General features: G+C 36.7%; 2 protein-coding genes across 2 annotated transcripts; one reads left to right on the forward strand and one right to left on the reverse strand.

Moving 5' to 3' along the window:
* LOC139962662 (nuclear migration protein nudC-like) lies at positions 1 to 9,886 on the forward strand. The gene is made up of 9 exons (XM_071962830.1): positions 1 to 214; positions 1,982 to 2,059; positions 3,974 to 4,177; positions 4,818 to 4,892; positions 5,167 to 5,277; positions 5,743 to 5,937; positions 6,332 to 6,415; positions 7,240 to 7,358; positions 7,902 to 9,886. The coding sequence occupies exons 1-9, from the start codon at positions 140 to 142 to the stop codon at positions 7,951 to 7,953; spliced, it is 993 nt and encodes a 330-aa protein (XP_071818931.1). The 5' UTR covers positions 1 to 139; the 3' UTR covers positions 7,954 to 9,886.
* Positions 9,644 to 26,183, reverse strand: LOC139962661 (origin recognition complex subunit 3-like). The gene is made up of 18 exons (XM_071962829.1): positions 25,893 to 26,183; positions 25,472 to 25,526; positions 24,814 to 24,914; positions 24,418 to 24,559; positions 23,680 to 23,843; positions 23,067 to 23,165; positions 22,539 to 22,672; positions 21,747 to 21,906; positions 21,017 to 21,130; positions 20,360 to 20,493; positions 19,337 to 19,400; positions 17,693 to 17,889; positions 17,094 to 17,224; positions 16,190 to 16,400; positions 15,866 to 16,007; positions 15,243 to 15,359; positions 14,431 to 14,552; positions 9,644 to 10,751 (listed from the first exon to the last, which is right to left on the reverse strand). The coding sequence occupies exons 1-18, from the start codon at positions 25,932 to 25,934 to the stop codon at positions 10,646 to 10,648; spliced, it is 2,235 nt and encodes a 744-aa protein (XP_071818930.1). The 5' UTR covers positions 25,935 to 26,183; the 3' UTR covers positions 9,644 to 10,645.
* Positions 26,184 to 26,805: the final 622 nt, after the last annotated feature.

A 26,805-nucleotide genomic window follows, 5' to 3' on the forward strand; every position in this document is an offset into this window, starting at 1 on the left:
GTCCTATGCACTATAGCATATCCATAACATACCACGAGACGCAAGGTCATGGTAGGAACAACATTAAGCTGATTCTTCAAAGTGACATATCGAAGCTCCAATATTAAATTTGCTAATTCTTTAAAGAACCGTGATCGAAATGTCTTCTGAAGAAGAAAAGTACGATGGAGTTCTCTTGGCAATGGCACAGCAGCATGAAGGGGGAGTACAGCAGGTGAGCATTTCGGGTTTGTCTTGGCAAAAGACTAACGCTAACATTAACAAGTACTAGTAGTACTAGGCCAAGGCCTAACAAACAGTAACAGTTTGAAAGGCTACTGATGTGAGGGCCTAGCGTTAGGCTAATATGGCGTAAGGTAGCCTAATAAGTAGGCCCTATGGGAATTTAAGTGGACGAACAAGAATAACAATTTATAACTATAATCGTGGTTGCAAATACCTTGGGAAATCTTTGATCATGTATAGTAAAGGCTTCATGATTGATGCACCTTCGTAATTGACGCACCTTCAAACATTACTAGCAATGATACAGCAGGCAACCTGAACTTCTTGCAGTCAAGCAGAGTTACATATTTGATGAGTTTTCATCCATTTCAGGTTTATGCTTTCTCTAATTTTGATGTTATGAGCATTTGGAAATTTTACTCCCCAAAATTAACCAAAATTAACTCAATATAATACCACTATGCTCTGCGACCTGACCTGTCAGATCTTAGAGGCTCAGAGCATAGCAAACAGTATCCAAAGTCAAATGATTTATACTTAGGCCTACACTACAGTTAGCTTAACGACGAACGTTTCAGTTTAGGGGTATGAAAGAAAAAATTGGCCTTTATTTGGCACGATTGCACTTTGTATTTTAGCCTATACGCAAAGCAAGTTAGCATAATATGGTGATTGCCATTTGGCCAATAGCCTAGGTCCAGTGACCACAACTGCGAAGCCAGCATCAAAGTGGAAAGTACGCGATTGCTGGGTAATCTGCAGTTAAGCAGGTAGTTCAATTTGGAAAGTAGTTCACTGCACGTTATTGGAAGAAAAGTAACCTAGCCTAAGCCACAAAGCTGATATATTGAAAATTACAAGTACATTAATATTCAGAAGTGGATATGATAGTGCAGCTGGTTCACAAAAATTAAATAAACCACTTGCATGACAATACTATTCATAGTAATACTACTGCATAAATTAAAGGGAAAACAATATAATGTAAGGATTTCATATGAAAATCTTTATAAGCTGCAAGAAAGACAATGATACAAACTTGAAACAGTACCAAAATTGTAAGCCTGTTCCACATTAAACATATCAACTGTAAATATAATGGATATCAACACTAAGTAATAATATAGAAAAGGTCATGTCCAGATAACTCAGGTTTTTTGTTGCTTCTTTTATCTGAAGGCAATGTAATAAGTGGATTTAAAATTGAATAGGACACTTGAGTGAGGTAATGACCTGGTGATTACCTGGCAAACACATTTGGATCTTGCTTATAGATGTAAAAATAAAATTTAGGAATTTGATCTAATAATGATGATTTGTGCTACCATTTGTGATATGCTTATTGATAGTTGCTACACCAAACATTACTGCTTAATTTCTGTTCTATTTAAGGAACTAAAAATCGAAAAAAGGAAGTACCTCATGCAATCAAAAAGAAAACAATGTGTCGTTAGCTTTGCAAAGTTTGCTTCTCCTTATTAATTGTTCATGCCCAAACAGCATGTGTGTTTGGAAAAACTGGTGAAAGGTGTGTCTCGAGAAGCAAGTATGTAGTCTTCTTGTGAGCATAAGAATAGCTTCCTTTTCAAGAACTGAAACAAGTAACTGTTAAGTGAAATTTTCAAAAGTTATTTATCAGCCAAATAAATATCTGGTGTTATGTGACAGTGTTGTTCTATCATTAAGTTGATGTAAAGTTTGTTACTAGTGTTGCTGTTAAAGTAACCATCAAGGATATCTATTGTTCTTTTCACAGCTTATTGACACATTCTTTTCATTCCTGAGGAGGAAAACTGATTTTTATCAAGGTGCATTGAAGGGGCAAGCAGAACAGGTACTTATTGGTTTGTATTTAAGTAAATGTGTTGAGTACATCTTAGTTACTGTCGGAAGTATCTTGATTATTATGAGTTTATACCAGTGATCTAGTACAGAAAGTATCAAGCAGGATAGGTACTTATTGGCTGGTAAAGTTAATGATGTGTTGAAAAGATTGGCTGGTGGCCCAAAGAAGTTACCTTACAAAATAGTAAATAATTTTCCAAACATGTTGTCAAAGTATGAGAACGCTAATTTTGCGTTTGACAGAGAAACAATTTTTTAATCGTTAAGGATAGATATTTCAGATGTGACTTGAACAGTACAGAACGTGACGTCAGCTATGCTAATGTAGATTGCGACATAACCCACCCTCCGCACAGTACCTATACGGTAATCACAACAGAAACCGCGTTTGTATACAGATAAATTTCTTCCTAAATTTCCGGTGAAATTTCTTAGAAATTAGATATGTTTTCAAAAACTCCTTAAGCCGCCATGTCCTAGATCGGTGGTTCCGGGGTCTTTGTGTAACAAAAGGTAAATTTTAACAGCAGACTCTTCGTTGTATAGGCTATACATCGCGCTATCCAGCTCCAGCGCGAAGAATGTTCGCGTGTATAGGCTACTCTAACGTTTACAATCGGACAGTTCTGCGAAGCCTAAGCTTCTCGGTGATATATTCTGCTCTGACATTGATTCCGCCAAGTTTTATCTTTCGGTGTAACGATTGCTTTTCAAGTTTCCTTTTACTGTTAATTTGATCTGTGAGTTTTATTTCAGCGATTTCGAAGAACAGTTTATGAACTGTGGTTTGAGTGTGAGTGTACTATGTGCAACGCTATACAAGTACACCAACTGGGCATCGTAGGATATACGTTTGCGAGTATGTACGTTATATATATTGGGAATTACATGTGCTTACACGTGAGAGTGTATTTGTTGTGGAAATGGGAGTGCTATCTTCAAGTCGCCTGTTTTGCCTATCTGCAAGCACTACGTCAATCACCATATTGAAGCATTCGAACAAACGGTACTTTTGGTACTGAAAAATTGAAGCTGATGAATTTGAAAACCAGATTTCTACAAGAAAAAAATGTCGAATGGGGACAATTTTACATGGTTAGAAAGAGAAAAATAATAACTACAAGAACAATGTATCAAAATCTTCCACCAGACAATTCCTTTGAGTACATTTTAGTTACTGGTGGAAATAGCTTGATTATTATGAGTTATACCAGTGATCTAGTACAGAAACTAGCTTTCTATGCTATCTTGAACTTTAGTTGATTATAAATTTCTATTCTTATTCTATTCATATTGTATTGGGACACATATGGTTTATTGAAGGTCAAATAATCAGCATTAAGTGTGCAGAGGTCACAGATGCAAATTGAGCAAAACATATGTAATAGCTGATTAGATAAGTTCATATCAACAGTTGTATAGGAGGAGAACAGATCTAACATGATCGTATCAGGTAGATCAGAAGTGTACTAGGTGATCAGAGTAGGAGCTCATATGAGTTTTATTTTTTTTAATGCTCTTGTAAGTAACAGGCTAAGTCTTCTGAAAGCCTGCTGAAACAAGAATGATTGTGATGAAAGGTAGTCAGTATTGGCCCCAAAATATAGAACGCTATAATTGATAGAAGTTTTCAAAACATGTTTTCTTGGAGGTCTTTACTCTCCTAATTGTTCTCAGACATTTTTAAGGAACACACAAGATGACTGAATGTCTAAGTGAGGACAATTACCTCGAAGATTGTTATAAGAACTGAAGAACAGTTCAAGAACTTTGACCAAAGGTGACCATATTTGAATATCTAGCATACTTGGGGCCAATACAGCATACCTTTAAGTATTTCAGTCAGCACAAATAAACACAAATTACTATTAATGTGGGATTTATGAACGTTTTCATTTTCTAGCTGGTGATGGATAGTTTTAGGAAACATCAAAAAGAAGCTTTGGTTGAAAGGAACAAAAAGGAAGCAGAAGCAGCTGCTGCCAAGAAAGCCAAAGAAGAAAAGAAGGCCAAGGAAGCTGCCAAGAAAGCTGCCGAGGAGGACGAACCAAAGATAAAAGAACTGACAGACGATGAAGCAGAGAGACTTCAGAATGAGATAGATCAGGTAGGTATCACTGTTGCCATGGTAACAGTTGTTGTCATGGACATTGCAATACTTTGGACTAGAGAAAGAATAAAAGAGACAACAGAATGTCGATAAGTAGTGGAGGAGAAGCTGATGGAAGGCACTGTTAGGAAGGATCTTCATGCATAGATAATCAGAACCTAAGATAGTATGAGAGGTAAATAAGGTAGCTTGCTCTGTGTGGTATTGGATCTAGTTTTGGGTGGGGGGGCAGGGAATGTCACAGGGCTGAAAATACAAGACAAACATTGCAGATGAGGCATTGAAAATGGTCTCATGTTAATCCACATTTTTCCAAATTGACAATATCAAAAACTTTGTGAAATACAATTCCCAGATGAGTTCTGAACTTGGCGAAGAGACGCAGTGTAGCTCTAGACAAATTGCTCAGATAATGAAACAATCTTTAAAGGTTTTAAACAAAGACTGCCATATAAATCTGAGTTATTGCAGATGCCTATTAATGCTTTAGATATCCAGTAATCATTACCACTTCCATGCATCCCTAAATCATTGGTGTCAAACATGAATATTTAGTTAGATTTACACTTTGTTAAATAAATTGACTGAGCAGTATTACTTCTCTTTTACTATTAAATGTTTTCTCTTCAACCTGTAGAAGAAAGATGATAAGACAGAAGGCACAGCAGCAGCACCTGCAGCCGCAACACCAGAAACAAAGAAACCCAAAGAGGTAAGTCTAAAGTAGAGATAAATTGTTGAAATAACAAAGATAGATAACATGGTTAAATGTAATAAAAGAGACAGAGATTATCCATGCTTTTAACTGTTATGCACAGTGTTACTATTGCATGTTCTCATGTAAACTGTGGCAAAGAATCAGGTAACCCATGTTCCATTTTCTGATTCTATTTGATTTGAAAAAAGCATTTTCTACTCCATTCCTTCTTCTTCTTAAAGTGGTCAATTCTGATTATCATCTTAGTTTTATCATTTGTTCTCTCCAGTCTGGAAGTGATTCAGAAGATGAGGATGAGAAAGGCAAGATGAAACCAAATACGGGAAACGGTGGTGATTTACCAAACTACAGATGGACGCAGACACTCAGTGATCTGGAGGTAATGACCATGCTGTAAAGGACACTGACAATCCATCATGCTATGTCACAAGTACACCTCTGTGTTGTATAAATATAGAAATTCAAAAGGATACATTCAGCAAGCCTCTCTATCTCCTTCCAACTTTAAAATGGTTGACAAACATATCCTAATGTGTGGGATATATTTAAAACAACTTCACTGATCAACAGTGCATCTGGTTTGAAAAGTTTCAATTTCCCAAGTCACTTCAATTGTTTTTTGTGACAAGTGTCGTTTTTTATCTTTAAATGTTGGGATGTTTGGTATACCGGTACATAGCGGTAACATCAGACAGTTACAACAGCATTGATGTATTTAAACATGGTCAGACGTTATTGTCAACTACTTACTTGGTCAGTCTAGGATTATTGCTCTTACCATCTTGTACTGATGATTGCTTCAGAAAGACTTGAAAATGTTGGCTTTTCTGTTTATTTTGTTCAGATTCATATTCCATTCAGTGTAGACTATCCTTTGAAAGGCAAACATCTCAATGTAGATGTACACAAGAAGAAACTGACCGTTGGCCTGAAGGGAGCAGAGCCGGTCATTGATGGCCAACTCTACAATGATATCAAAGTGGAAGAAACTTCTTGGATCATACAAGATAAAAAAGTGGTTGTCATCTTTTTAGAGAAGGTGAGTATCTTTTTCTTGATGGGGGATGTGGAGATATATACTGGAAGGGCTGTTGTGATCAGGAACAACAGTGAGCTAGAAAAGAGACTAAGGGATGGTCAGTAATGATGGGTAGGTGAAGTGAGGAGACTGCAGTATACATGGACTATTGAGACCAGGGTATGGTCAGTAATGATGGGTATGATGAAGTAATGAACACTGCAGTACACATGGACCATTGAGACTAGGGGATGGTCAGTAATGAGGGGTAGGGTGAAGTGATGAAGACTGCAGTATACATGGACTATTGAGACATTTATTTCGGTATTTAGTGTTACATGAGCCATGGTTTGTTTTCTTCACCTATGAGTTCCTAAAAATGAAATGTTGATTGTCTTTGTTCTCATTAATAAAGATCAATGCTATGGAGTGGTGGAGCCGTGTCATAACCTCAGATCCTGAAATTAACACAAAGAAAGTCAATCCTGAAAATTCAAAGGTAAGGTCATTGGTCTTTTAGTTCAAATCAATATGTTCTGCCCTTTGAAGAAATGCAGCTGGGGAAGTCGCAAGCATGTATAGGATAATATGAAAAGGCATTTCACTATCACTTATACTCACATTTTGTACATCAGGTGTTTGTTTACTCTGATAGCATTTATTAGGACCAAATGGGTCTATGCACCTCTAATGGTACTTGTTTGCACATATACTGCCACTGTGATTCATGTAGCTGTAGTTTTCACTAAATTATGTAGAAAATAATTTCAAGTTTTGTGCAGTCTCAGACTACCACTTACGATAGAAAATTCATATTTGTAAGATAGGACAACTGTTTTGTGACCCTTCTAGGCATTTGAAGACTGTTATTGTACTGGTATATTACAAATATCTCTAACTTGTCAAACTCAACCTAGGTTAACTAACTGTGAGCCGTTATTCTAAAATGATTAAAAAATGTGTAAAGAATCCTCATAAAAATAGAATAGTTATGCAAAATATGTTTAGAAATATTGAGGATACTCCTTAAGCTATTTTTATCCATAAACTTTAAGGTTGTCAAACACCATACAAGGTATCTGGCTGTAGGGTGCAATGTAAGAGGAAAAGGTACACTGTACATCTTGAATCAATGACATGTAGCTACCAGTAGTATAGGGCAATAAGGCAGACAAATGGGGGAAACAGTGTGAATTAACCCCAAAATAATTGTTCTTTGACCTGAATACTTCGTTTTCTACACCCAAAATCTTTCCTTGATAGAAACCTGGGGTATTCTTGGTACTTGTTTGTAGATATCATAAAGCATGGTTTTGTCTTTAGTTGTCAGATTTAGATGGAGAGACCAGGAGCATGGTTGAGAAGATGATGTTTGACCAGAGACAGAAGTCCATGGGACTACCAACCTCAGAAGATCAGAAGAAACAAGATATGTTGAAAAAGTTAGTATATTATCTCACACCCTGTCACATCCCAGCCCACCAATACTGTTAAAATAGATCCTTGTTTCCATTGTAGGGCTGATATTGCAAGCATCAGCAGTTCTATGATGTCATTATTAAGTTTGCTCTATTATTTTCTTGTCAAATGAAATAAGTTTCTTAATGGTCTGCAGAAGTTGTTCATAACGATTGTCTGTTATATTTAATAGCGTTGTTGTGTTTTAGACCTCTTTTCAGTTTGGTTTTTGTTGGACCATTCTGAGTAATAATTTAGTGATATCTCCACCTCCTATTTGCAATAAATGGTTAGTTTTGTGTTAGTCTGATATTCTTGTACTGTAGTGTTGTCTATAACCCAATCTATAAATCTGATTGTTACTGGATTTAACTCTACTAACATATTTAATTGCTAATGAATGTCATACTCAACACTTGGACCATAGCAATGGAAGTCAGTGAAATTCAATTGACCAACTGTAATGTTTTTCATGCTTTGAAGAATAAGTGTCACAATAGATATCTTTTGACATTTTCTTTCTCCAGGTTCATGGATCAGCACCCAGAGATGGATTTCTCCAAGGTTAAATTCAGTTGATGAAGAGCATCTGAAATATGCTGTCTGCCTCTTAATAGATAGATGATCTAATTGATGCAGATAAGTTCCATGGAGTCTCATAATCTTCCTAATGAGATCTGATTCTCTGTATGACATAATCATAAATTCCAGGAAAAAGAAATTCTCAACAATTTTAGGAAGGGACAGGAATGAGGTTTAGGGGTGGGAGTAGGGATATAAGCAATTAAAGAAATAGGTACTTCTGTTTCGCATCTTTGTACAAGTTCATAATGTAACTCACAACAATGCTCCACCAAGTATAGGTATGCTCACTACTGTGTAACTGCCATTATCAATGTTGGATTTATATCACAATTGTCCTTAATGATTGTGAGTAAAATTATCGAGTGTTCTACTTTATTTGCTATCTCTGTGCTGGTCTGCATGACATTACAAAGATAAGGTCTACTAAATCCACTAAATTTTGTAATATCAAAGTGTGCCGGCCAGTATGACATTAGAGCAAAGGAAATGTCAAAAGCTGGAACAATCCATAAGATTAAATCCATAGCCATATTCAGATCCTTCAACAGTGCCCTGTAATGTTTACTAGCTCAGGTTTTAAAGATCTTTCAGCCAGCTAGATAGAGGAGGAAATAACATCCTGACTTGACAAATGTCTCTCTCAGACCAAAAGTATAAAGTCAAGAAGTTGCACACGGTCAGTGTGTATAATTGTATCACTAAGTTTACACAGCTTACCCACTGGTGTTAAAATTTAATCTCTGTGTGTTATGTAAGACTGAATCATGATGTTTACAATTTAAAGCAGTCTCTGGGTACTACGTTGCACCAACATGTGTTGGCTTCCAGGAATCCCACCAAGAGCCCTCAGGAAGCCTAATGTACAAAGCACTCATCCAAAGCTGGTACAGGGGGTATACAGGGGGTTTAAGAAACACTGCATCAGAGGTGTGTCAATAAATGTGCAAAAAAAAAAAAGAACTTTTGACTCCTTTCAGGTTTGTCTACAAACTGTATTTATTAAGTAAGTGGCAAGTACCTTAATAACATAATAAGATAGACAGTTGAGGAGATTGACCAAGGTTCCTCCCCAGCCCTTATCAAAGGGTAATAAATAGTACTTATTGATCCCACTCAGTTATGCTTCATTGGTGTCCAAAGAGTAAATCAGACATTTCAAACCCCAATCTTCTATCAAAGTAAACTATGATACCCAGCTTTTAATATGAAGTTATGCATGTTTTCGACTCTTTTTGTTTATTGCTCTATTCCGCTCTTCCTGCCAGCAGGGTTATGTAGTATGCAAGGATCTATCAACCACACTCATCATAATTATACTTCATATTTAGAATTACAAATCAGTTTAATCAACTTGTTACTGCTTGGCCATCCCTGTAGAATAATTAAGAACTACTTTAAAACACATCTAAGGCACTGTATCATCCAGAAATAATAACCACACAAATTTTGTAATAGACTTTCAGTTGCAGTTTCAAAGCTGCCAATGAGTTAGTGTATATCATCATTATTTACTGTGCATTTATGTCTGTTTACTATATGGTGTGAATTAATCTGCAGTAAGCTTCTTACTTTACAATCCTTAGTTGATTCATTACTGTAGATTCCTTGAATTGGACCCTCTTAGTCTGATAGTTACATTGGTCAATATTACTTTGGTCAATATTATAATAACTATAACATAGTTTGTATCTACTGCAGTTTTATTAAATGTCAACCAAACAATAGACAAATACAGAGCTCTTAAGTGGTCGGCTGCCACTGAACTTGATCTTTTAGGAAATTTAGTCATTTGATGAGCCAGTGAACCAAACAATTTTACATCAATGTGTAATACTGGTTTGTTTTGTTTCTAATATCTTTTGGTACATAGTCTTTGTTATAATCGTTGCTCTGACACTTATTCCAGTAAACAAAGAGAAAAAATTGTCTTATTCTACTTATTTTTTTCATTTTTACCTTTTTTGTGTAAGTAACAATAAACTTTTGATTACTGATACAGTACAAAAACATGTTCATCTTATATTTAATGCTGTCTTATAGCTTTCTTGGTAGCTAATAGCTACATATTTATAGTTGACTGTTGTATGTTCAAGAATACATTTGTATTGAAAGAAACAAATACTTCAGCATAATTGATATAAATTACTAACCTTGCACTGATCGGCCTTGCATCTGCAGGTACTATGACCAATAATCTCATCCAACCATCATAATAGTTAGCAGACAATTACATGTAATGATAAAGGTATTTATGACTCCAAAAACTTGACAATGGAATTTGAAACATACCTTTTAATCAACCTCATAATCTCTGTTGTGGTAATAAACCATGAACATTTACAACAGCAACTTGTTATCAAGCCACTTCCCAAGGGTGTTCTGATCACCAAAAGTGATAACCCCTTCCTCTTCACAACTTGTCATCAATACTCAGTGATATTCAATTAAGCCCAACTCTGAAAAATATCTCATCTAATATCAAGTTCATGTCTCAAACTGGATGATAATGAGAAAGTTCCATTTAATTTCAAATTGGGCTCTTATTTGTAAAATGCTGTTCATCTCTAGTCAGTTCTTGCTCTTGCATCGTAAAAGTGATTGGTCTCATTACTCTCATGTTGCTCTTAGGACCAGCCTCGGTTTGTCTCTCCCATCTAGTTGTACCCCTGGTCCATCCTTTTGCCTCTTAGCACCCTCCCCAGGTCAATCTCTGCACATGGTCTGTCTTCTGCTTGGTCGGTTTAATAAAGCCCAAGAACTGGAGCTCTGATACAGCTCTAATAAATCTTGCACTGAGCATCCAAGGTTAAGGTCATTTACACCATCATTCTAGGCTCATCCTACTCTCAGAATATTATGTATGCAAATATGTACATGCTGTCATAAACAGCCATTTGGAAAGTGAGACTGTCTAATAGGAATAAACAGAGTAAAATAACAATAGGAGAGCTATTTTCAAGTGAACTGCTTCCATTTGAAGTAGCCATATTACTGGTAACTACAAACCATGACTTAAAAATGTTTGTAACACTGTTGATTAAAGTATGGCAATCTTCAGAATTCCATGGTGGTATTAGTGTACACTCTAGCACTATTCTATGCACATATACAACAATTTAGTAATACGGTAATGAACATATATTTGTACCATGGGAGATGTTGGATACAAAACCAGCTGCTTTATAAAGTTTCTCTGTACCCTATGTTCATATAGCCTATGTTCAAACACCCTATGTTCATATACCCTTCATATAGCCTATGTTCCCAGGCGCGTATCCAGGATTTTCTAACCCGGGGGGCGCGAATTACCATCTAAGCGGAGCGCCACCATCGGTTGGCGCGGAGCGTACAAGAAAATTTCTGGTTTTGATACCCCCCAGATCACCGGAAATGGCACTTCTCGGGCTTGAAAATGACCAACCAGATGTACACTTTTGCCTGAGAACCAAGTATTTCCCAAAAGTTTTTTTCCATCCATAACCTTTTTGAAGATTGTAACCAGTCACTCATCATGTTCGACCTCATTGCATGTCCTATGGATCATTGCTTTTGTAGGTGATTCTACGTCACGGCCCACAATATCTGACAGCCCCACTTTTCAAGGTTTTAAGCCCAATATTTCATGGGCTTAATTCACTTCAAAACATACCCATAATGTTGCACAAAATTCAATCTATGGACAACCAATATAGAAAAAATGTTGGTCAGGAAATTTTCGAAAATTCCGACACAGTTAATTTATTGGTGTAGAAATATTGCAACCTCTTATAATGGCTATTATAAAACTTGGTTTCGGAAATGAAAAATAGCAGATATTTCCGATATCAGGTATATCGAAACCGAAGACTACACACATAGGCTTAGGTCCCGTAGAAGGCGGGGGCCGCAGCCCCCCCCCGCCGCAACCAATTTTTTTCCCATTTTTTTCGGGCACCTACTGAAAGAAAAATAAATAGCAATGAAAAGCTTAAAAATGATCTCCTTGGTAATTAAAATAAAGTTGTAAGCTTGGCCGACATTACTACTGTAAAAGAGAGTTTTGACATAAATGGATCTGTATGCTTTTTCTCCATCTACATAAGACATTTGGTTGTTTACATTAGCATCCGGCGGTATACTGTGCAACTTTCACGGACCGTGCGGTACACGATGCCATGCAATGTAATGACCGATGCTTGCTTATATGATATTGGCATCGATGTGTTGAACGCGCGCTATGCGCGCGAAAAATTTCGGCTCTTTTTCGGGCAAGTCGTTACAGCCCCAAATCCAATTGGGCTCCTACGCCTTGAATACACACATAGACAGTTTTTTGAGGCTGTTCATCGTGGAACATGCATTTCAATGCTCACTGACACTGGCGGATCCAGGGCCTTTGTTTGGGAGGGGCCAAAGTGGCATTAGAGTGATATGGGGAGGGGTCAAAGGGGAGGGGGTGCCCCCCTCCCCTATGGAAAATTTTCTATTTCTGAATGCCCTCAGATGTAATTTGGTGCGACAAAAGTGTACAATGGTGATGTTAATTTACTTCTAAAAAAAATGTTTCCCAGGTGTAATTTTCTAAAATATTTATAAAACAAAGTTGAGATCATCTTTCTCAAGCAATTTGATTTCTCATAGGTTATAAATTTCTTACAACCAGCCTGTAACTGCAAAATGGTGTTAAACTGTAAATCCTCATGCTCATACATTTACATAGCTCCCAACTCTTGAGAAGGCAAATGCTGGTCCATGCCACGAATCGCCGTCCTGGGGGAGGGGTATAAGGGGAGGGGGTGTCCCCCTCCCCTTTTGAATTTTTTCGGAATCATGGTGATGCCTACATGTAAAATGGTGGCACTTAGAAAGGCTTTTGTCACCCAAAATTTTCTGAGAAATATGCATTTTTTTGTGTGTAACATCAATAAATTGAATAGTAGGTGATAATTCATTCTTTCCCGTGGCATGAAAATGTTCGCTGCTCGCCCCAATGAAAGAAATATAGGCTAATTTGAGGTTCAAATGATGCTGTAAAGGAGGTTTTATACTCTATTATGCTAAATGCTAAAGAAATGATGGTTGCTAAGTCAAGATATGATGCAATTTTTTTGATGTATACTTGACAATTACAATGCGGTTTTTCGGACGCTTGTGCGGGTCAGCGGGTTTGGGTGTTAGAATGCGGGTCTAATTCCCGCGAATTGCGGGTCAGTTGGGAGCTCTGCATTTAATTTTAAACCAGAAAACGAAAAGGTTTACACTAGTCTACCACTGCTATTCCTCTCGATTGTTTTTAATTTCCAATCATATGATTTAGCGGATGTTCGGAAACACTTTTTGGCTCACCTTTGGGGGGGGGCCATGGCCCCCCTTGGCCCCCCTTGGATCCGCCAGTGCTCACTGATATGATGTTATATCTGCTCTTTGCTTTACAAATTCGAACAGGCGTGTAGCGAGTAATTGCCAAGGGAGGGGCGAAGCCTGTAGGCAAACTATCTAAGCGAAGCGCCACCATGAGTTGGCGCGAAGCGTACAAGAACAATTTTGGCCGAAAATGCCTCCCAGGTCGCTGGAAATGACACTTCCCAGGCCTTGTAAGTTGCATCTAAGCATTGTCTATTTTGAAATTACTAGCGATGTCTTAAAGAAAATTTGCTCGGGGGGGGGGGGAGGGGGCGGTCGCCCCCTTTCCGAAATGCGTCATGTTCCCCGACGACTCGGTCGAGTTCAAGACCAGCCACAGTTGGTTCCATATAGCACAATTGTACTACAATTTGTACAATTGTTTAAGGCGTTCATACAGACACACGCATCATGATAGACCATATATAGTATTTATATAGATACATTAGTGAGAGAGGAAAAATGGAAACGTCAAAAATGGAATTGTCGGTGTAAGGGGTAGGGTGAGGCGCACACCCCTCCGTAATCCTTGATCTGTCACTGGCTACCCTGTGTATATAATAGGGATCAGCGCTTTAACTATGACTGTTCCTCTTTCTCTTCCCGAGGTCTTGGCTCTCTTCTACTCCCTCCTTTTCTCCTTCTTCTCTCTTTTTTCTTTTTCTTTTCCCTTCCTTTCTCTCCTCCTTTTCTTTTTCCCCCCTCCTTTTCCCTTTTTTTCTTCTCTTTTTTTTTCTCTCCTCTTTTCCTTACCCGGGGGGCGCGCGCCCCCAACGCCCCCCCCTGGATACGCACCTGGTTCCTACATCCTTCTCTGTTCATATACTCTTCATACACCCTATGTTCATAAACCCTTCATATAGCCTATGTTAATATAACCTATGTTCATATATCCTATGTTCATATACCATATTATCATATAGCCTAAGTTCATATACCCTTTGTTCATATATCCTTCTCTGTTCATATACCATATGTTCATATATCCTTCATATCATTGCAATAAACCTCAAAACTTCAACAATAGTTTCCTTCATATATTCTTTCTGTTACAAATACAATAGGTATAATTGTTATGATCAAGGATACTGTAATTCAGGGTCGATATCAGTTTCTTTATTTGTCTTTTCTTTGCCTTTTCCTCCTTTTCCTTTCTTTTGTTTTTCTTCCTCCTCATGTGGAAGTTGTCCTGTAACCACGGTAACAAATGCCTAACAAAAGGAGTGAGCATAAGAATTACAAAATCATTATTCTTATAGTAGAAAGGAATAAGCAATTAATCAGTTTTTGTATAAAGATTTTTCACAATAAATTAAGACCAGCCATCAATGGTTGTCTCAAATATATCTGGAGATGTAATCACTGACAAATTAAACTTTACCATTCAAAAAGCTTTTTGCCCAAAATATCTTAGCATTACATGATCCCTAAAGCATAAAGCATACAGATTTCATGGCTTTTCCATTATCAAATCATCACTTTAAGTGGAAGTTTCTTTTCATCAGGGATTGAATTTGGATGTCTTGGGCTGTAATTCGAATATTTATATTTAAATTTGTTTTGCAATCAATTAATTTGATAAGTAAATGTGAATGCTAATGGAATGTTAGCTCAGTGGTTAACGCCTATGCCTTTCAATCATAAGGTCCCGAGTTCGAGTCACTCCAAGATTAATGTATGTCGTCCAGTTACAGAGTTGTTGACAATTCATAATCATGGACGTTAAATATGAATCTAAGAGACTGACTTCGGTCAGCTTGTGGCTTTGCTAAGCCAATGATGGCTTCTTCACGAGTTACTGCTTGCAGGAGGATCTACATACAATACATACATACATACATACATTTATATAGAGTATTAAGTACATCTCATAAAGCAGTTATAAGTCTGAAGAACCTCACCTGAAGCCAGTCATAGAGGTTAATGAGTCTTCCGTACTCGAGATGTAATTTATAGACAATACAAATATCAGGCAGAGAGCCAGTCACACTGTCTGCTTCTATCTTACAAGCTTCATTCTGTGGAATGGAATCCAAGATGTTAGGAGCTTGTAAATATATTGTAGTCAATAATCACCATAGGTGCTTCTTGATATTAATTATCTTAAGCAAGACATTCAACGTTATTCCAATTTATTTAAAGCCTAGGCTTGGTACAAATCCCCTCCTCAAAAATACAGAATATATAAACAATTTGGCTAATTTTCTAATATGACACTGATTCTGCCAGGAATCAATCACTTCAGTTCAGAATCTATTCAGAATCACAGTGTATGTACTTAAATGAGGGGCAGCCATCACCATCCATCCTTGCTAGACAACTGCACACAGCTGTACTACAACAAACAGTCATTGACAGAGTCAATTACATCCAGATCATTTGGAGAGGTCTTGAAGGCCACCAGATTGCTCTAGGTGTGGTTCAGGCAACTGAGAGCAGTGGCAATTTTCTTAAAACTTTTGAATTCAAAACTGCTAGAATATCATAGATTATTTAAGTTACTGTTGGGTCGTCTTCCACTAACCTGTAAATAAACGTACGGATTGGTCAATGCAGTCTGGATGGCAGCTCTTGGGGATGCGTGAAGATGTTGACGAACCTCGTACACATTGTCAAAGTAAAACACCTCATGCAGTGTCAAGGAATGAGGTATAATCAGTATCTTTCTGAGAATGGAAAAAGTGAGAAAATATATGAGAAATTTAATGCTGTTAAATGTAAATCACATGAAAATAAAGGTGTTATTGAAAATTAACATACTAATCTGATTACATTAACTTAGATTATATCACTAGTTATGCATTCTTGTTATACTAAAACTTCTCACTCTTTAAACACGGCTATTCACCTGAAAACTTTCTGGAGGTATTCAATGACATCTTGTCTCACCACTTCATACTGAGTCAGTTCTTTCTTTTTCTTGGCATCAACCATCAGTTTCTGTTGCAGGGAGTGCAGAGTGACTTTACCAGTGGTTGCAGTATTGCTAGGATGTTGTTCTTCTGTAGATTCCTCTTTACCATTGACTGCTTGTGTTTTTGCAGGCAAATGAGCTGACTCTAATTGAGGTATTGATAAAAGATTTCTTTCAATATAATCAACACCAGAGAAACAATACAAAAAATGTATGGTAATGAATGATGACAACATGGGATAGGGGTGAGAGGGGATGGATGGGGGGGTGGTGGATTTTATGCCAGTTGGTGTTTACCTTTAAAAGGAGTTATAGAGATGGGGAAAAGAACCAAAAGCATGGTTGACTTTGACAAGAAAACCACAAAAATAAAAGCATATTGATAAGTAATTAAATATAATGATCAACAACTGTACAGAAATTTTAGTAATGAAAGTGAGCTGAGTAGATTGTTGAAATCATTTCATATGCGTAGTATCAGCTATAGCATGTTACAATTACCAATATGTATTTCATTGCAATGCCAACCCTCTTCTGTTTCAAAGTAACTTAATATTAAAACTCATTCAATCTTAGAAAAGGAAAGCTAAAACTTAGGAAAATGCTCAGTCTGCAATATTTCATAACAATAAATTATATAAGCCATAGATTGTAATTCACTTTTTGATTAATTAAGAAAGATATGTATGCTATATATGGGACTTTGACATATCAACTGCCACCTACATACCTCCCCATCTACCCCCCCCCCCACCCTTTTCTTGAGCAACTCACAAACTTCAGGAAATCAATGCCCCAAGAAAAGATTGCTCTGCAAGGACCAAAACCAAATGCTTACCAGCAAGACCTTCGATGGTTTGTTTATATTCCACCAATTCTGAGCAGACCTCCTCCAATATACCTTCTTCCTTGTCCAGAATCCTGATGCACGCCTCTAAATGACAGATTAATTCTTCCCGAGCAAATAGCCTGCAATCGAAACAAATAAAACATATCTATGTTTGATGGACACAGCCAGCTTGAGAACTTTGCAAAGAGTGAAGGACTTTTGGTGAACTTTATTTTCATTCGATACATGTTTTAATGAAAGACATTGCAAATAACAAAGTTGTACTCAACCCCATTATTCAATTGTGAAAGACATAAGTACTTACAAGAAACTTGATATATAATCAAATATGACAAAGAAGGTGAAATGAAATCCTTATATTTGTAAGGCTACTGTGGAGGAAATATGAGAGGAAGAAAATAGAAGCAGAGGGGAATAGGAAGTGAAAGGGTAGAGAGGAAGGGTATAGAAAGGAAGGGAATAGGAGTGTAGGGACTGGGAGGTTAAGGAAATACATGGGGGATACATGAGGGAATAGGGAGTGGTGAATTAGAAAGTTGTAATTTCACATGTCAACAATGGTTAAAGAGTGAATAAGCTTTTGATACCTGACAAGACTGATGGCTTGTTTGTACCCCTCTTGTTCTACAATGTTCCCTTCTAGAGTCATAGCATACAACTCTCTTAGTTTCTTCCCCAGTGGACTCTGTGGAAGCTCATTTGTGATTTGATGCAGACATAGCAGCACAGGGTAGAAGTTACTGTGGTACTCATGAATAACCTCAAGAAGGTCCTGGATAACACCCTGGAATCAATCAAATTATTCAATCAATCAATCAAATAGTCAGACATCTGATGGGGCATATGAATGATCATAGCACTGATATTACTGCAAGAAACCTGACTACATGATTCAAGCACTGAAGGGCAACATCACCACACAATGAAATGAGCTGATGGGGCATATGAATGATAATAACATTGACACTACTGTAAGAAAACTGACTACATGATTCATGCACTGAAGGGCAACATCACCACACAATGAAATGAGCTGATGGGGCATATGAATGATAATAACATTGACACTACTGTAAGAAAACTGACTACATGATTCATGCACTGAAGGGCAACTTCACCACACAATGAAATGAGCTGATGGGGCATATGAATGATAATAACATTGACACTACTGTAAGAAAACTGACTACATGATTCATGCACTGAAGGGCAACATCACCACACAATGAAATGAGCTGATGGGGCATATGAATGATAATAACATTGACACTACTGTAAGAAAACTGACTACATGATTCATGCACTGAAGGGCAACATCACCACACAATGAAATGAGCTGATGGGGCATATGAATGATAATAACATTGACACTACTGTAAGAAAACTGACTACATGATTCATGCACTGAAGGGCAACATCACCACACAATGAAATGAGCTGATGGGGCATATGAATGATAATAACATTGACACTACTGTAAGAAAACTGACTACATGATTCATGCACTGAAGGGCAACATCACCACACAATGAAATGAGCTGATGGGGCATATGAATGATAATAACATTGACACTACTGTAAGAAAACTGACTACATGATTCATGCACTGAAGGGCAACATCACCACACAATGAAATGAGCTGATGGGGCATATGAATGATAATAACATTGACACTACTGCAAGAAAACTGACTACATGATTCATGCACTGAAGGGCAACATCACCACACAATGAAATATGACAGCTGATGGTGCATATGAATGATAATAACATTGACATTACTGCAAGAAGACTGACTACATGATTCATGCACTGAAGGGCAACATCACCACACAATGAAATATGACAGCTGATGGTGCATATGAATGATAATAACATTGACACTACTGCAAGAAGACTGACTACATGATTCATGCACTGAAGGGCAACATCACCACACAATGAAATATGAAGGTAGTTATTCCACAACTTTGCATGTAGACCTAATTATAGACTGAATTTAGAATGTACTAAATACTTCAAGTCTCAATTTCTTTTTTTTCCATTTTAAGAGCGGGAAGGGGACCCCAGATCAAGTTTGTGCAACGTATAAGGCAGCTTCCATTACTGGAACATATTATATAACCAACATTGATCACTGTTTTCAATTTTCTCCTGATTCCGGAACCTTGTTACAGAACAGATACCCATCAATTCTAAAACGTCATGTGATATTTAAATGCCTTTAATACCTTTGTGTGTTTGTCATCCAATAAGAGGGCCCGCTGTTCCTTTGGTGCCTGATTTTCAACATATCTGTTCAAAATGGAGACATCAGAAACTCCTTTAAAAAGTGCATCAAAAGTGCATACCCATAATTGTTACTTGATAAAGTCTATGCAGCATTTGACTGTAGACCTCTGTAACATATTTTTAAGTTTCAAAAGACCAGAAACCTGAAGTTACAAGTAATTGAAAATTATTTTAGAGTGAACACATGTATAGCAGTATGGAAGATATGATCATAAATTTATCATAAACTCTTTATGATCATACAATGCTGTATACACTGACAAATACAGTTAAGCTCCACATTCTGAAAATCACCAGTTGCATATCAATTGTTCAATTTAATTCCATTTCCAATATTTTGCCTTCACATTGTAAGCTTTCAAATATATATGTAACAAAACAACCTACATCAAAAAAACAAAAAAAATTGAGATATTTTAACATCTTAACTTTAATATAGGATGACTTTACAAAAACAAGAGAATTCACTTTGATATGTTTCAATCTATTAAATATCATTTCAATACCAGTGTTAAATTTGCAGAAATAACCAGGGAGATTCAAACAATCAAATTACTTATCTAGCACACAGAGAAAACAGAATATCTGGGTCAGCATCTCACAAGCAACAGAAACATCAAGAGCATCAACAACATAACATATGCGGATTACACATAAATGTATACAAAGCATTATATATTTCTCATCAACCTTAGATATACACTTGTTTATATGAAGCTATTAGAAAGGCTACTAAAACATATTAAAGCAATCGTTTAACATATAACAATTAGGCTTGGACCAGGGAGCTGACATCACCATCAAATATGCTCTGAGGGAACAAATAATTAATTGTGAGTAGCTTTTTAATAGTCTTGATATAGACTGATGACCCACTCCCAAAACTTTGCTAGTTTGTTGGACTATGAGATATGCACACATCAAGTACTGTACATATGATGGACATAAACTTATAAACCAACCTTCTGAATGACTTAAGTTGTCTGCATAGTTCTAGTTGATCATGTGACATTGCCTTCACACAGTCTGCAGCCTCTTCAAAGTTACAGCACAAGAAACTCAATGGTTGATTGAAGAAGTGCTCAATCATGCTAAACTAAAACCAAACAAAACAATCAATTAGTTATACAAATGTAATCAATTACATTTATAATAATGAGTGTATTGTTGTATCCCACACATCCCTTCTTCTACTGCCTATCCTTTGTCTTTAATTAATTTTGCTAATGAAGGTCTGACATTTTTGTGTAGAATTAGTTTTATCATTTCATTCTTGTTGTCAGCTACCATTATACCATTGCATTACCAGCATTGATATTACTGGCAATAAAGCCTATTTGAATAGTAAAGCATCTTATTACGGATAAATACAAAGTTTTGCTATAAGGTTTGAAGTTACATTTTATCCATATCAATAGCAGTATAACAGCGTTTACAACCTTGTAGTATTACTGCTTGAACCTTCTTATAGTAAATAAGTCTAAACTTTTAAATGACAATTAATTTCTACATTGGGAGAAGAAGAAGATACTGGACTAAAGTTTGACATAGAGGAAACAAACTTCAACAAGAAAGCTTTACTTGTATATATTTGAAAAAAAAAGAATGAAGTTTCTTACTTTTATGCCTTTCACAAAATTGGTGAATGAAAAGTCATGGTAAAGAAAGAGATCCAGTAATAGCAGGAAAACTTTGGCCCCAAGCTTGAAGGGATACTTAGGCGTAAGGAAAATCTGCGGGAAAAAAATAAATAATGTACACCAAAACAAGGATTTATTACAATTACAAAACTAAGGACGGATTTCCATTGCTGAACCACTGATATAAATCTAAATTTCTAATGGAAAGGGCTATTCAGAAAGACGGTACAAATATACTTGTTATGTTTGAAAACAACCTCCTCCCTCCCTCATCCAGAGCTGCCAATCTTAAAAGACAAGATTTAAACCAGCAGTTTCACAGAAGAGTAAGCATGCCTCTGTATTGGTACATTACATTTATAAATTCTGGCATGGTTAGACTAACACAGTTATTCAAATCAAGACAATCAGATAAGTATGACTTTAAGGGGGACTCTAAAGGTCAAATAAGGTCAGGTTGCAATAAGTCTGATGTTGCAGCCATTTCTTTGCAAGGGAGATGGTACTGGTTAAGGTCATTGGAATCGCATATTTTCCGAGAGCAAACCATACACCTGTACATTTGTTATGATCTGCCGTACAAAATACGGAAAACACGTACTACTTCCCATCTCTGCTTACCCCTCCCAACTACAAAATTCTAATTAACATTTGCACATGGTTTAAGGAGATGTGTTAAAATCAACACAAATGGAAGAAATGGTTTTACCTTCGAAATAAGCTGATTGAGGGAAATGGAGGAATGTGGTGCCTGGAACTTTTCAATGCTCAACAAGGATGAAATGGACTGAGGTAAGATTCTATGAATGGCTGTCACAGCTGTTGCTATGCCAAACACAAAGGTCAAAGGTAACCGAGATAAGTACTGGCTGTGCGGAGAAAAATAATTGGAAAATGTTAAGAGACTGATGGGAGAATGCAGAGAATATGATGAAACCTCACAAAAGGGTTTACCTGAAAGTAACATATATTTATGATTCCTCAAAAACAAGAAATTTCTATGAAACACACCAAAAAACCTTCTCAGAGTTATTGTTGTAACCACAGGTTAAACAAGGGGCAACTATCAGCATGACCATTGGGAATAGAAATTAGACAAGTAGTTCTTGATTTGTCAAGAGCTTTTAAACACTCAGGGGAGGGAATAGGTGGAGCAGCTACTGCAGCTGAAACAATGAATTTTCATTATTTCGTTCAGAGAAAACCTGTTTGTCTTTTGTTTGTAAGCTAAGAAATATAAACAATAACATTTATTCCTGTTGACCTATTCATGCCAATATGTAAGCCCCCTGCCACTGAATAATTGTTTCGTATAGAATATTAATAAAACCTGGACTGTAGAAGTAATATATCGGCTCAACATCAACTATGCAGGTCCACAGTATCTACAACCTTCTTTTTCCAATTGGTTTTACAAACTAAACTAAAAGTCGGTTTTGAAGCTAGTCCTCACTTTCCTATTATCAGATCTACACTGTGTGCATCACAATATAGTACCCACCTTGCAATCTTAATGAAATCCTGAAGGATGTGAGGAACGAACCCTTCAATGTCTTCAAAGATAATAATAAGGCTAGGGGATCCTAAGGCAGCACTCTCTTCATCTGATTGCTTGTCTTTAGTACGAGCTACTGGCTTCAGGATGTAAAGGACAAGTGAAGGAAAACATTGATAAACTACAGGATAATTACACAGATATACATATCATATTGTATTCAACATAAATACAGTTAGGCGAATATTAATTGTGATTGGATAGGGTGCATGGTAATTTATTATCATTTCAATGCTTGTCAAAACTTTAATAGTTAGGCGAGTATTAATTGTGATTGGATAGGGTGCATGGTAATTTATTATCGTTTCAATGCTCGTCAAAACTTTAATACAGTTAGGCAAGTATTAATTGTGATTGGATAGGGTGCATGGTAATTTATTATTATTTCAATGCTCGTCAATATTATCTCCTATTACACATAAAACAATAACAGAGCTATTTACAAAGACACCATTCCAATGGAGGTTATGTTACCTTGAAGGTATCTTCATACCAGGAAGAGAGTACTTGAAAAGTACAAGGAATCTTCTTAACATCAACAGTAGTCTCACCACCTTCCTCCTCCTCAGAAGACTAGTGAGTGAAATCAAAAGGTTTCAAGATATTAGATTACTGGAACTATTAAATTGTCCCCTGAATGTTCTTCTGTAACCAACCTAAAAACACAGGTGGCTATAGCATTGCTCACATACTAAATAAACAATTGGTATGGTGGGATGGACTAGGTTGGCCAACCAACAGGCTAATTTGTTTTATACAGAAGTAGATCTAGACAATATTGATGCAGCTGCTATGAAGTACACTTTCTTGCTCAAACATATCCTTCCTGCAATGGCAAGTGTGTCCTAAAATTGTATATGATAATTAGGATAAGCTTCCTGTTAAATGTGTTATAAACATATAATTTAAAATTCTGACCTAAACAAGAGTTTTTCAAAATATTAATCATTCATAAAATATCAAGTTACTTTAAAAATACATTAAAATACAATATGTTGACATTACAAAACAATATGGTGTGAACACTCAGTTCTACACATCTACGTATTACAGTCCTCTTTTCTGACCAAATCCCTGATAGAATTACCATAGCATCTTCTTCTCCAATGAACTGACCAACCACAGATGACATGAGGGATTTGAGTGAGGAAGACTGTTTGCCAGTCAGTCTGATCACATGTGGGGAGATGTCCATCTTGAACATTGATACAAGAGACTTAAATATGGAGGAATGATCTGGAACATTAACACCTGTAAAGGAAGAAGGTTCTGAAATCAAGTCAAGTACATCTAAGAAATTATTACATAGACTTCAAACAGTCTACACTTATGACAGTGCTGTTACTGAAACAGGGCAAAGTTCACCCATCAATAACTTGTTAATATCTCAGTCAATGGCAAGAAATTGAAAATTGGATTTATTTCCTACAAATCTTTAACCAAACTAGATCTTTGAGATGACGTGAATTATGACAAAATGTATTATGGCACTTATAATATACTGACAGATGGAATGCAAAATTAAGATAATATTTGAAAACAAGAAAAACTGATGAAACCACTTTAGTCTTGTTTTAATGGAGGATAGTGCATCTGAAACAAAGAAATTATTCAATTGCAGAGGGGTGGAGGGGGGGGGGGTGAGAAGGTGTACATACAGAGGTATATTTTGGTAAATAACCAAATATCAAAATTACAGTCACTCATGGTACAGCAGCACCACTTTGAGGAAAACTTTAATAAACTTCAAATATCAGAAATTAGTTATTTCAAGAAACAAACAATTAGCACTTATGTCATTGTTTAAAGGTGATATATACTGCACCTGTCACTAGTGCAGCTGTTGGTAACTCCAATCTCCCTCCTGTATGGCTGGTACCATCATCACTGATTCTGCTGCTGTGACAGTTCTTCATAAACTTCATCAAGTCATCAAGCAGTTTTCTATTGGTGTCATACTTTAGGCTCTATAATACAAACAGGAAGAATCAATTCTTATAATATATAACAAAGACTGGGTAACTTTTGTAGCAGTGTGATGAACTAATACAGGTCTTCATATACTTTGCTGTCTTTAATGACCAAACTATTCCCTTGGTAAACAGAAGCACTGCATCTATAGGGTTAATGTCCCCCTACACCCACCTCCTATTCTCCAAACCAAACCCTTTACCACATTCCATATAAGACAAATTGATCTCAGGGCATCAATCATACCAACCTCTATATCTTCCTCCATTTCTTCCCAGAGATCAGTATAAGTTTCATTTCTAAGCTGAGAACACTTCTGGTGTTCCTTGGGATGTTTCTGAAAATAATCTCCTGAAAAATGATAAAGAAAACAAAATCCTCTGTTTGTGAAAATGTTTGAAACAGTGATCTTTTCCTATTGTATTGCTCAATTGTGGGGGACAAAATTCCTTCCTTCTTTCGTGTGACTCACTTTTGTGACAAGTTCCTTAGGCTATATATGATGATTTCTATTTGTGAGGAGATGGCAATACATTCAAACATGATGTTTATTTCTAGTTCATACACACATACTGTTTAGGTACTTCTGTACTACATACAGTATGGTAAGGATGGAAATTAAAGGAACATTGACATCTGAACCACTTGTTCTTCACAGGATCTAAACGACAATACTCTGCCAAGTAGATCATGATCACATGGACAAAACTAAATAAAATATTACAAACCTAGCAGATAAAAGTCCCAACCACAGAAAGAATTCATAAACTGAAAATGACAGATTGAAAATCATGTTCATACTGTAAGTGATATTAAAATCAATATCAGCTTCTTATAATTTAATGATAAAAAGATTGATAACATCAAATCTTTTCATTTTTAGAAGAGAGCAAACCACAAGAGTTTACCTGAATTTAGGATACATTTTCTTTTCTTACTGGTTGGTTTGAAGACAAATACACCCTAGAAGAGAGAGCAAGAGAGAGACAAAACAAAAATAAACTTCAAATATGTACAAAAGAAAACCATATATTGATAAAAAACATTATAATAATAAATTGTAAATATTCAGAGCTCTTTTGACATTCAACAACCTACTTTGCCTAAGCTAGTTGCCGAACCTCCTTCCCTTGTTAAACTGGGTCTAAGAATGTACAACTTAGAAATTAGAATCTAACCAAAATCCTATCAATTTCGCAGAAACAGTACCTCGAGATAAACCTTCACTTATAAGTAATAACATGTGATTTTGTACCGCGGTTTAGTTTAAAATAAGGATACTTGCATCTGAAAAAGCCGCAGATTTTGCCTACATAACACAGAATTTACCTTTGATACAGACGTTGTAAGAGTGTCATCCTCTGGATCCATTTGTGTTTCTTTCTGTGCTTCTGAAATAATTATCTTCGAAAAATTTGAGTCGCCACTAAATTTGTTGGTGGTGGCATACTCCTATTAGAGTCTATATCAATCCGACCGGATGTTCTCCTATTTCGGGAAAAGTGCCAAATGCCTTAGCAGAACATCTTTTTTAATATGTTATCAATCAGATTTTTTTGTGGCTCGTGTGTTGAATAGCATGAATAAAAGGATATGTGGTGCAAAAATTGAGGCAAATTTAACCCCTCTAACCCTTCCAGGAGCAGCGAACGAAAATTGTTTACTACTGAGTGAAGAGGTTTGTTTACAAGTGACGAAAACTTTAGGCTATCTGATAGCAAAAAATCTTCTCGGATCCTGATACGGAAAATTTATGGTGCCATGAAAGGTCAACTTGTCAGCTATCCAGTGATGGGGTAGTCAGGGGCGGATCCAGGGGGGGGGGGGGCCCGGGGGGCCCGGGCCCCCCCTTTTTGAAAATCCTGATTTTTTTTTTTACCGCGTTTGAGGGAAAGGGCCCCATGCGTGATCAGTGGTGTAGCTACGGGGGGCCTGGGGGACCGAGGCCCCCCATGAAATAGGCTGGCCCCCCACTGGGAATTGGGTAAAAAAATGTTGTAAAAAAATATAAAAATAAGTGCGATTCACTTATATTTTTTGTTCAATAATTTGGGAAATAGAGTTACACAATTATCGTCCGCATCTGGCAGAATAAGAAAATACAATATCTGTAGTAATCATGAGAATGGTCACACAGCATGGCATGGCAATGGTCGATGCAACGATATACCACGAACCTTGTTGTGCTGCGCGATATCGATATCTGCTGAAAATATGTTCAGCGTTTCCACCTAGCGCAACA

The sequence above is a fragment of the Apostichopus japonicus genome, chromosome 21 (genome assembly GCF_037975245.1).
Source record: "Apostichopus japonicus isolate 1M-3 chromosome 21, ASM3797524v1, whole genome shotgun sequence".
Lineage (NCBI taxonomy): Eukaryota > Metazoa > Echinodermata > Holothuroidea > Aspidochirotida > Stichopodidae > Apostichopus > Apostichopus japonicus.

Excerpts from the sequence above, each read along its gene's own strand:
- LOC139962662 (XM_071962830.1), top strand. The coding sequence starts at position 140 with ATGTCTTCTGAAGAAGAAAAGTACGATGGAGTTCTCTTGGCAATGGCA. Across the intron at positions 5,938-6,331 it reads TTGTCATCTTTTTAGAGAAG|ATCAATGCTATGGAGTGGTG; the intron begins GTGAGTATCTTT and ends TCATTAATAAAG. Across the intron at positions 7,359-7,901 it reads AAACAAGATATGTTGAAAAA|GTTCATGGATCAGCACCCAG; the intron begins GTTAGTATATTA and ends TTCTTTCTCCAG.
- LOC139962661 (XM_071962829.1), bottom strand. The coding sequence starts at position 25,934 with ATGGATCCAGAGGATGACACTCTTACAACGTCTGTATCAAAG. Across the intron at positions 21,907-22,538 it reads GATTTCATTAAGATTGCAAG|CCAGTACTTATCTCGGTTAC; the intron begins GTGGGTACTATA and ends TTCTCCGCACAG. Across the intron at positions 16,008-16,189 it reads TACCTCCAGAAAGTTTTCAG|AAAGATACTGATTATACCTC; the intron begins GTGAATAGCCGT and ends TTCCATTCTCAG.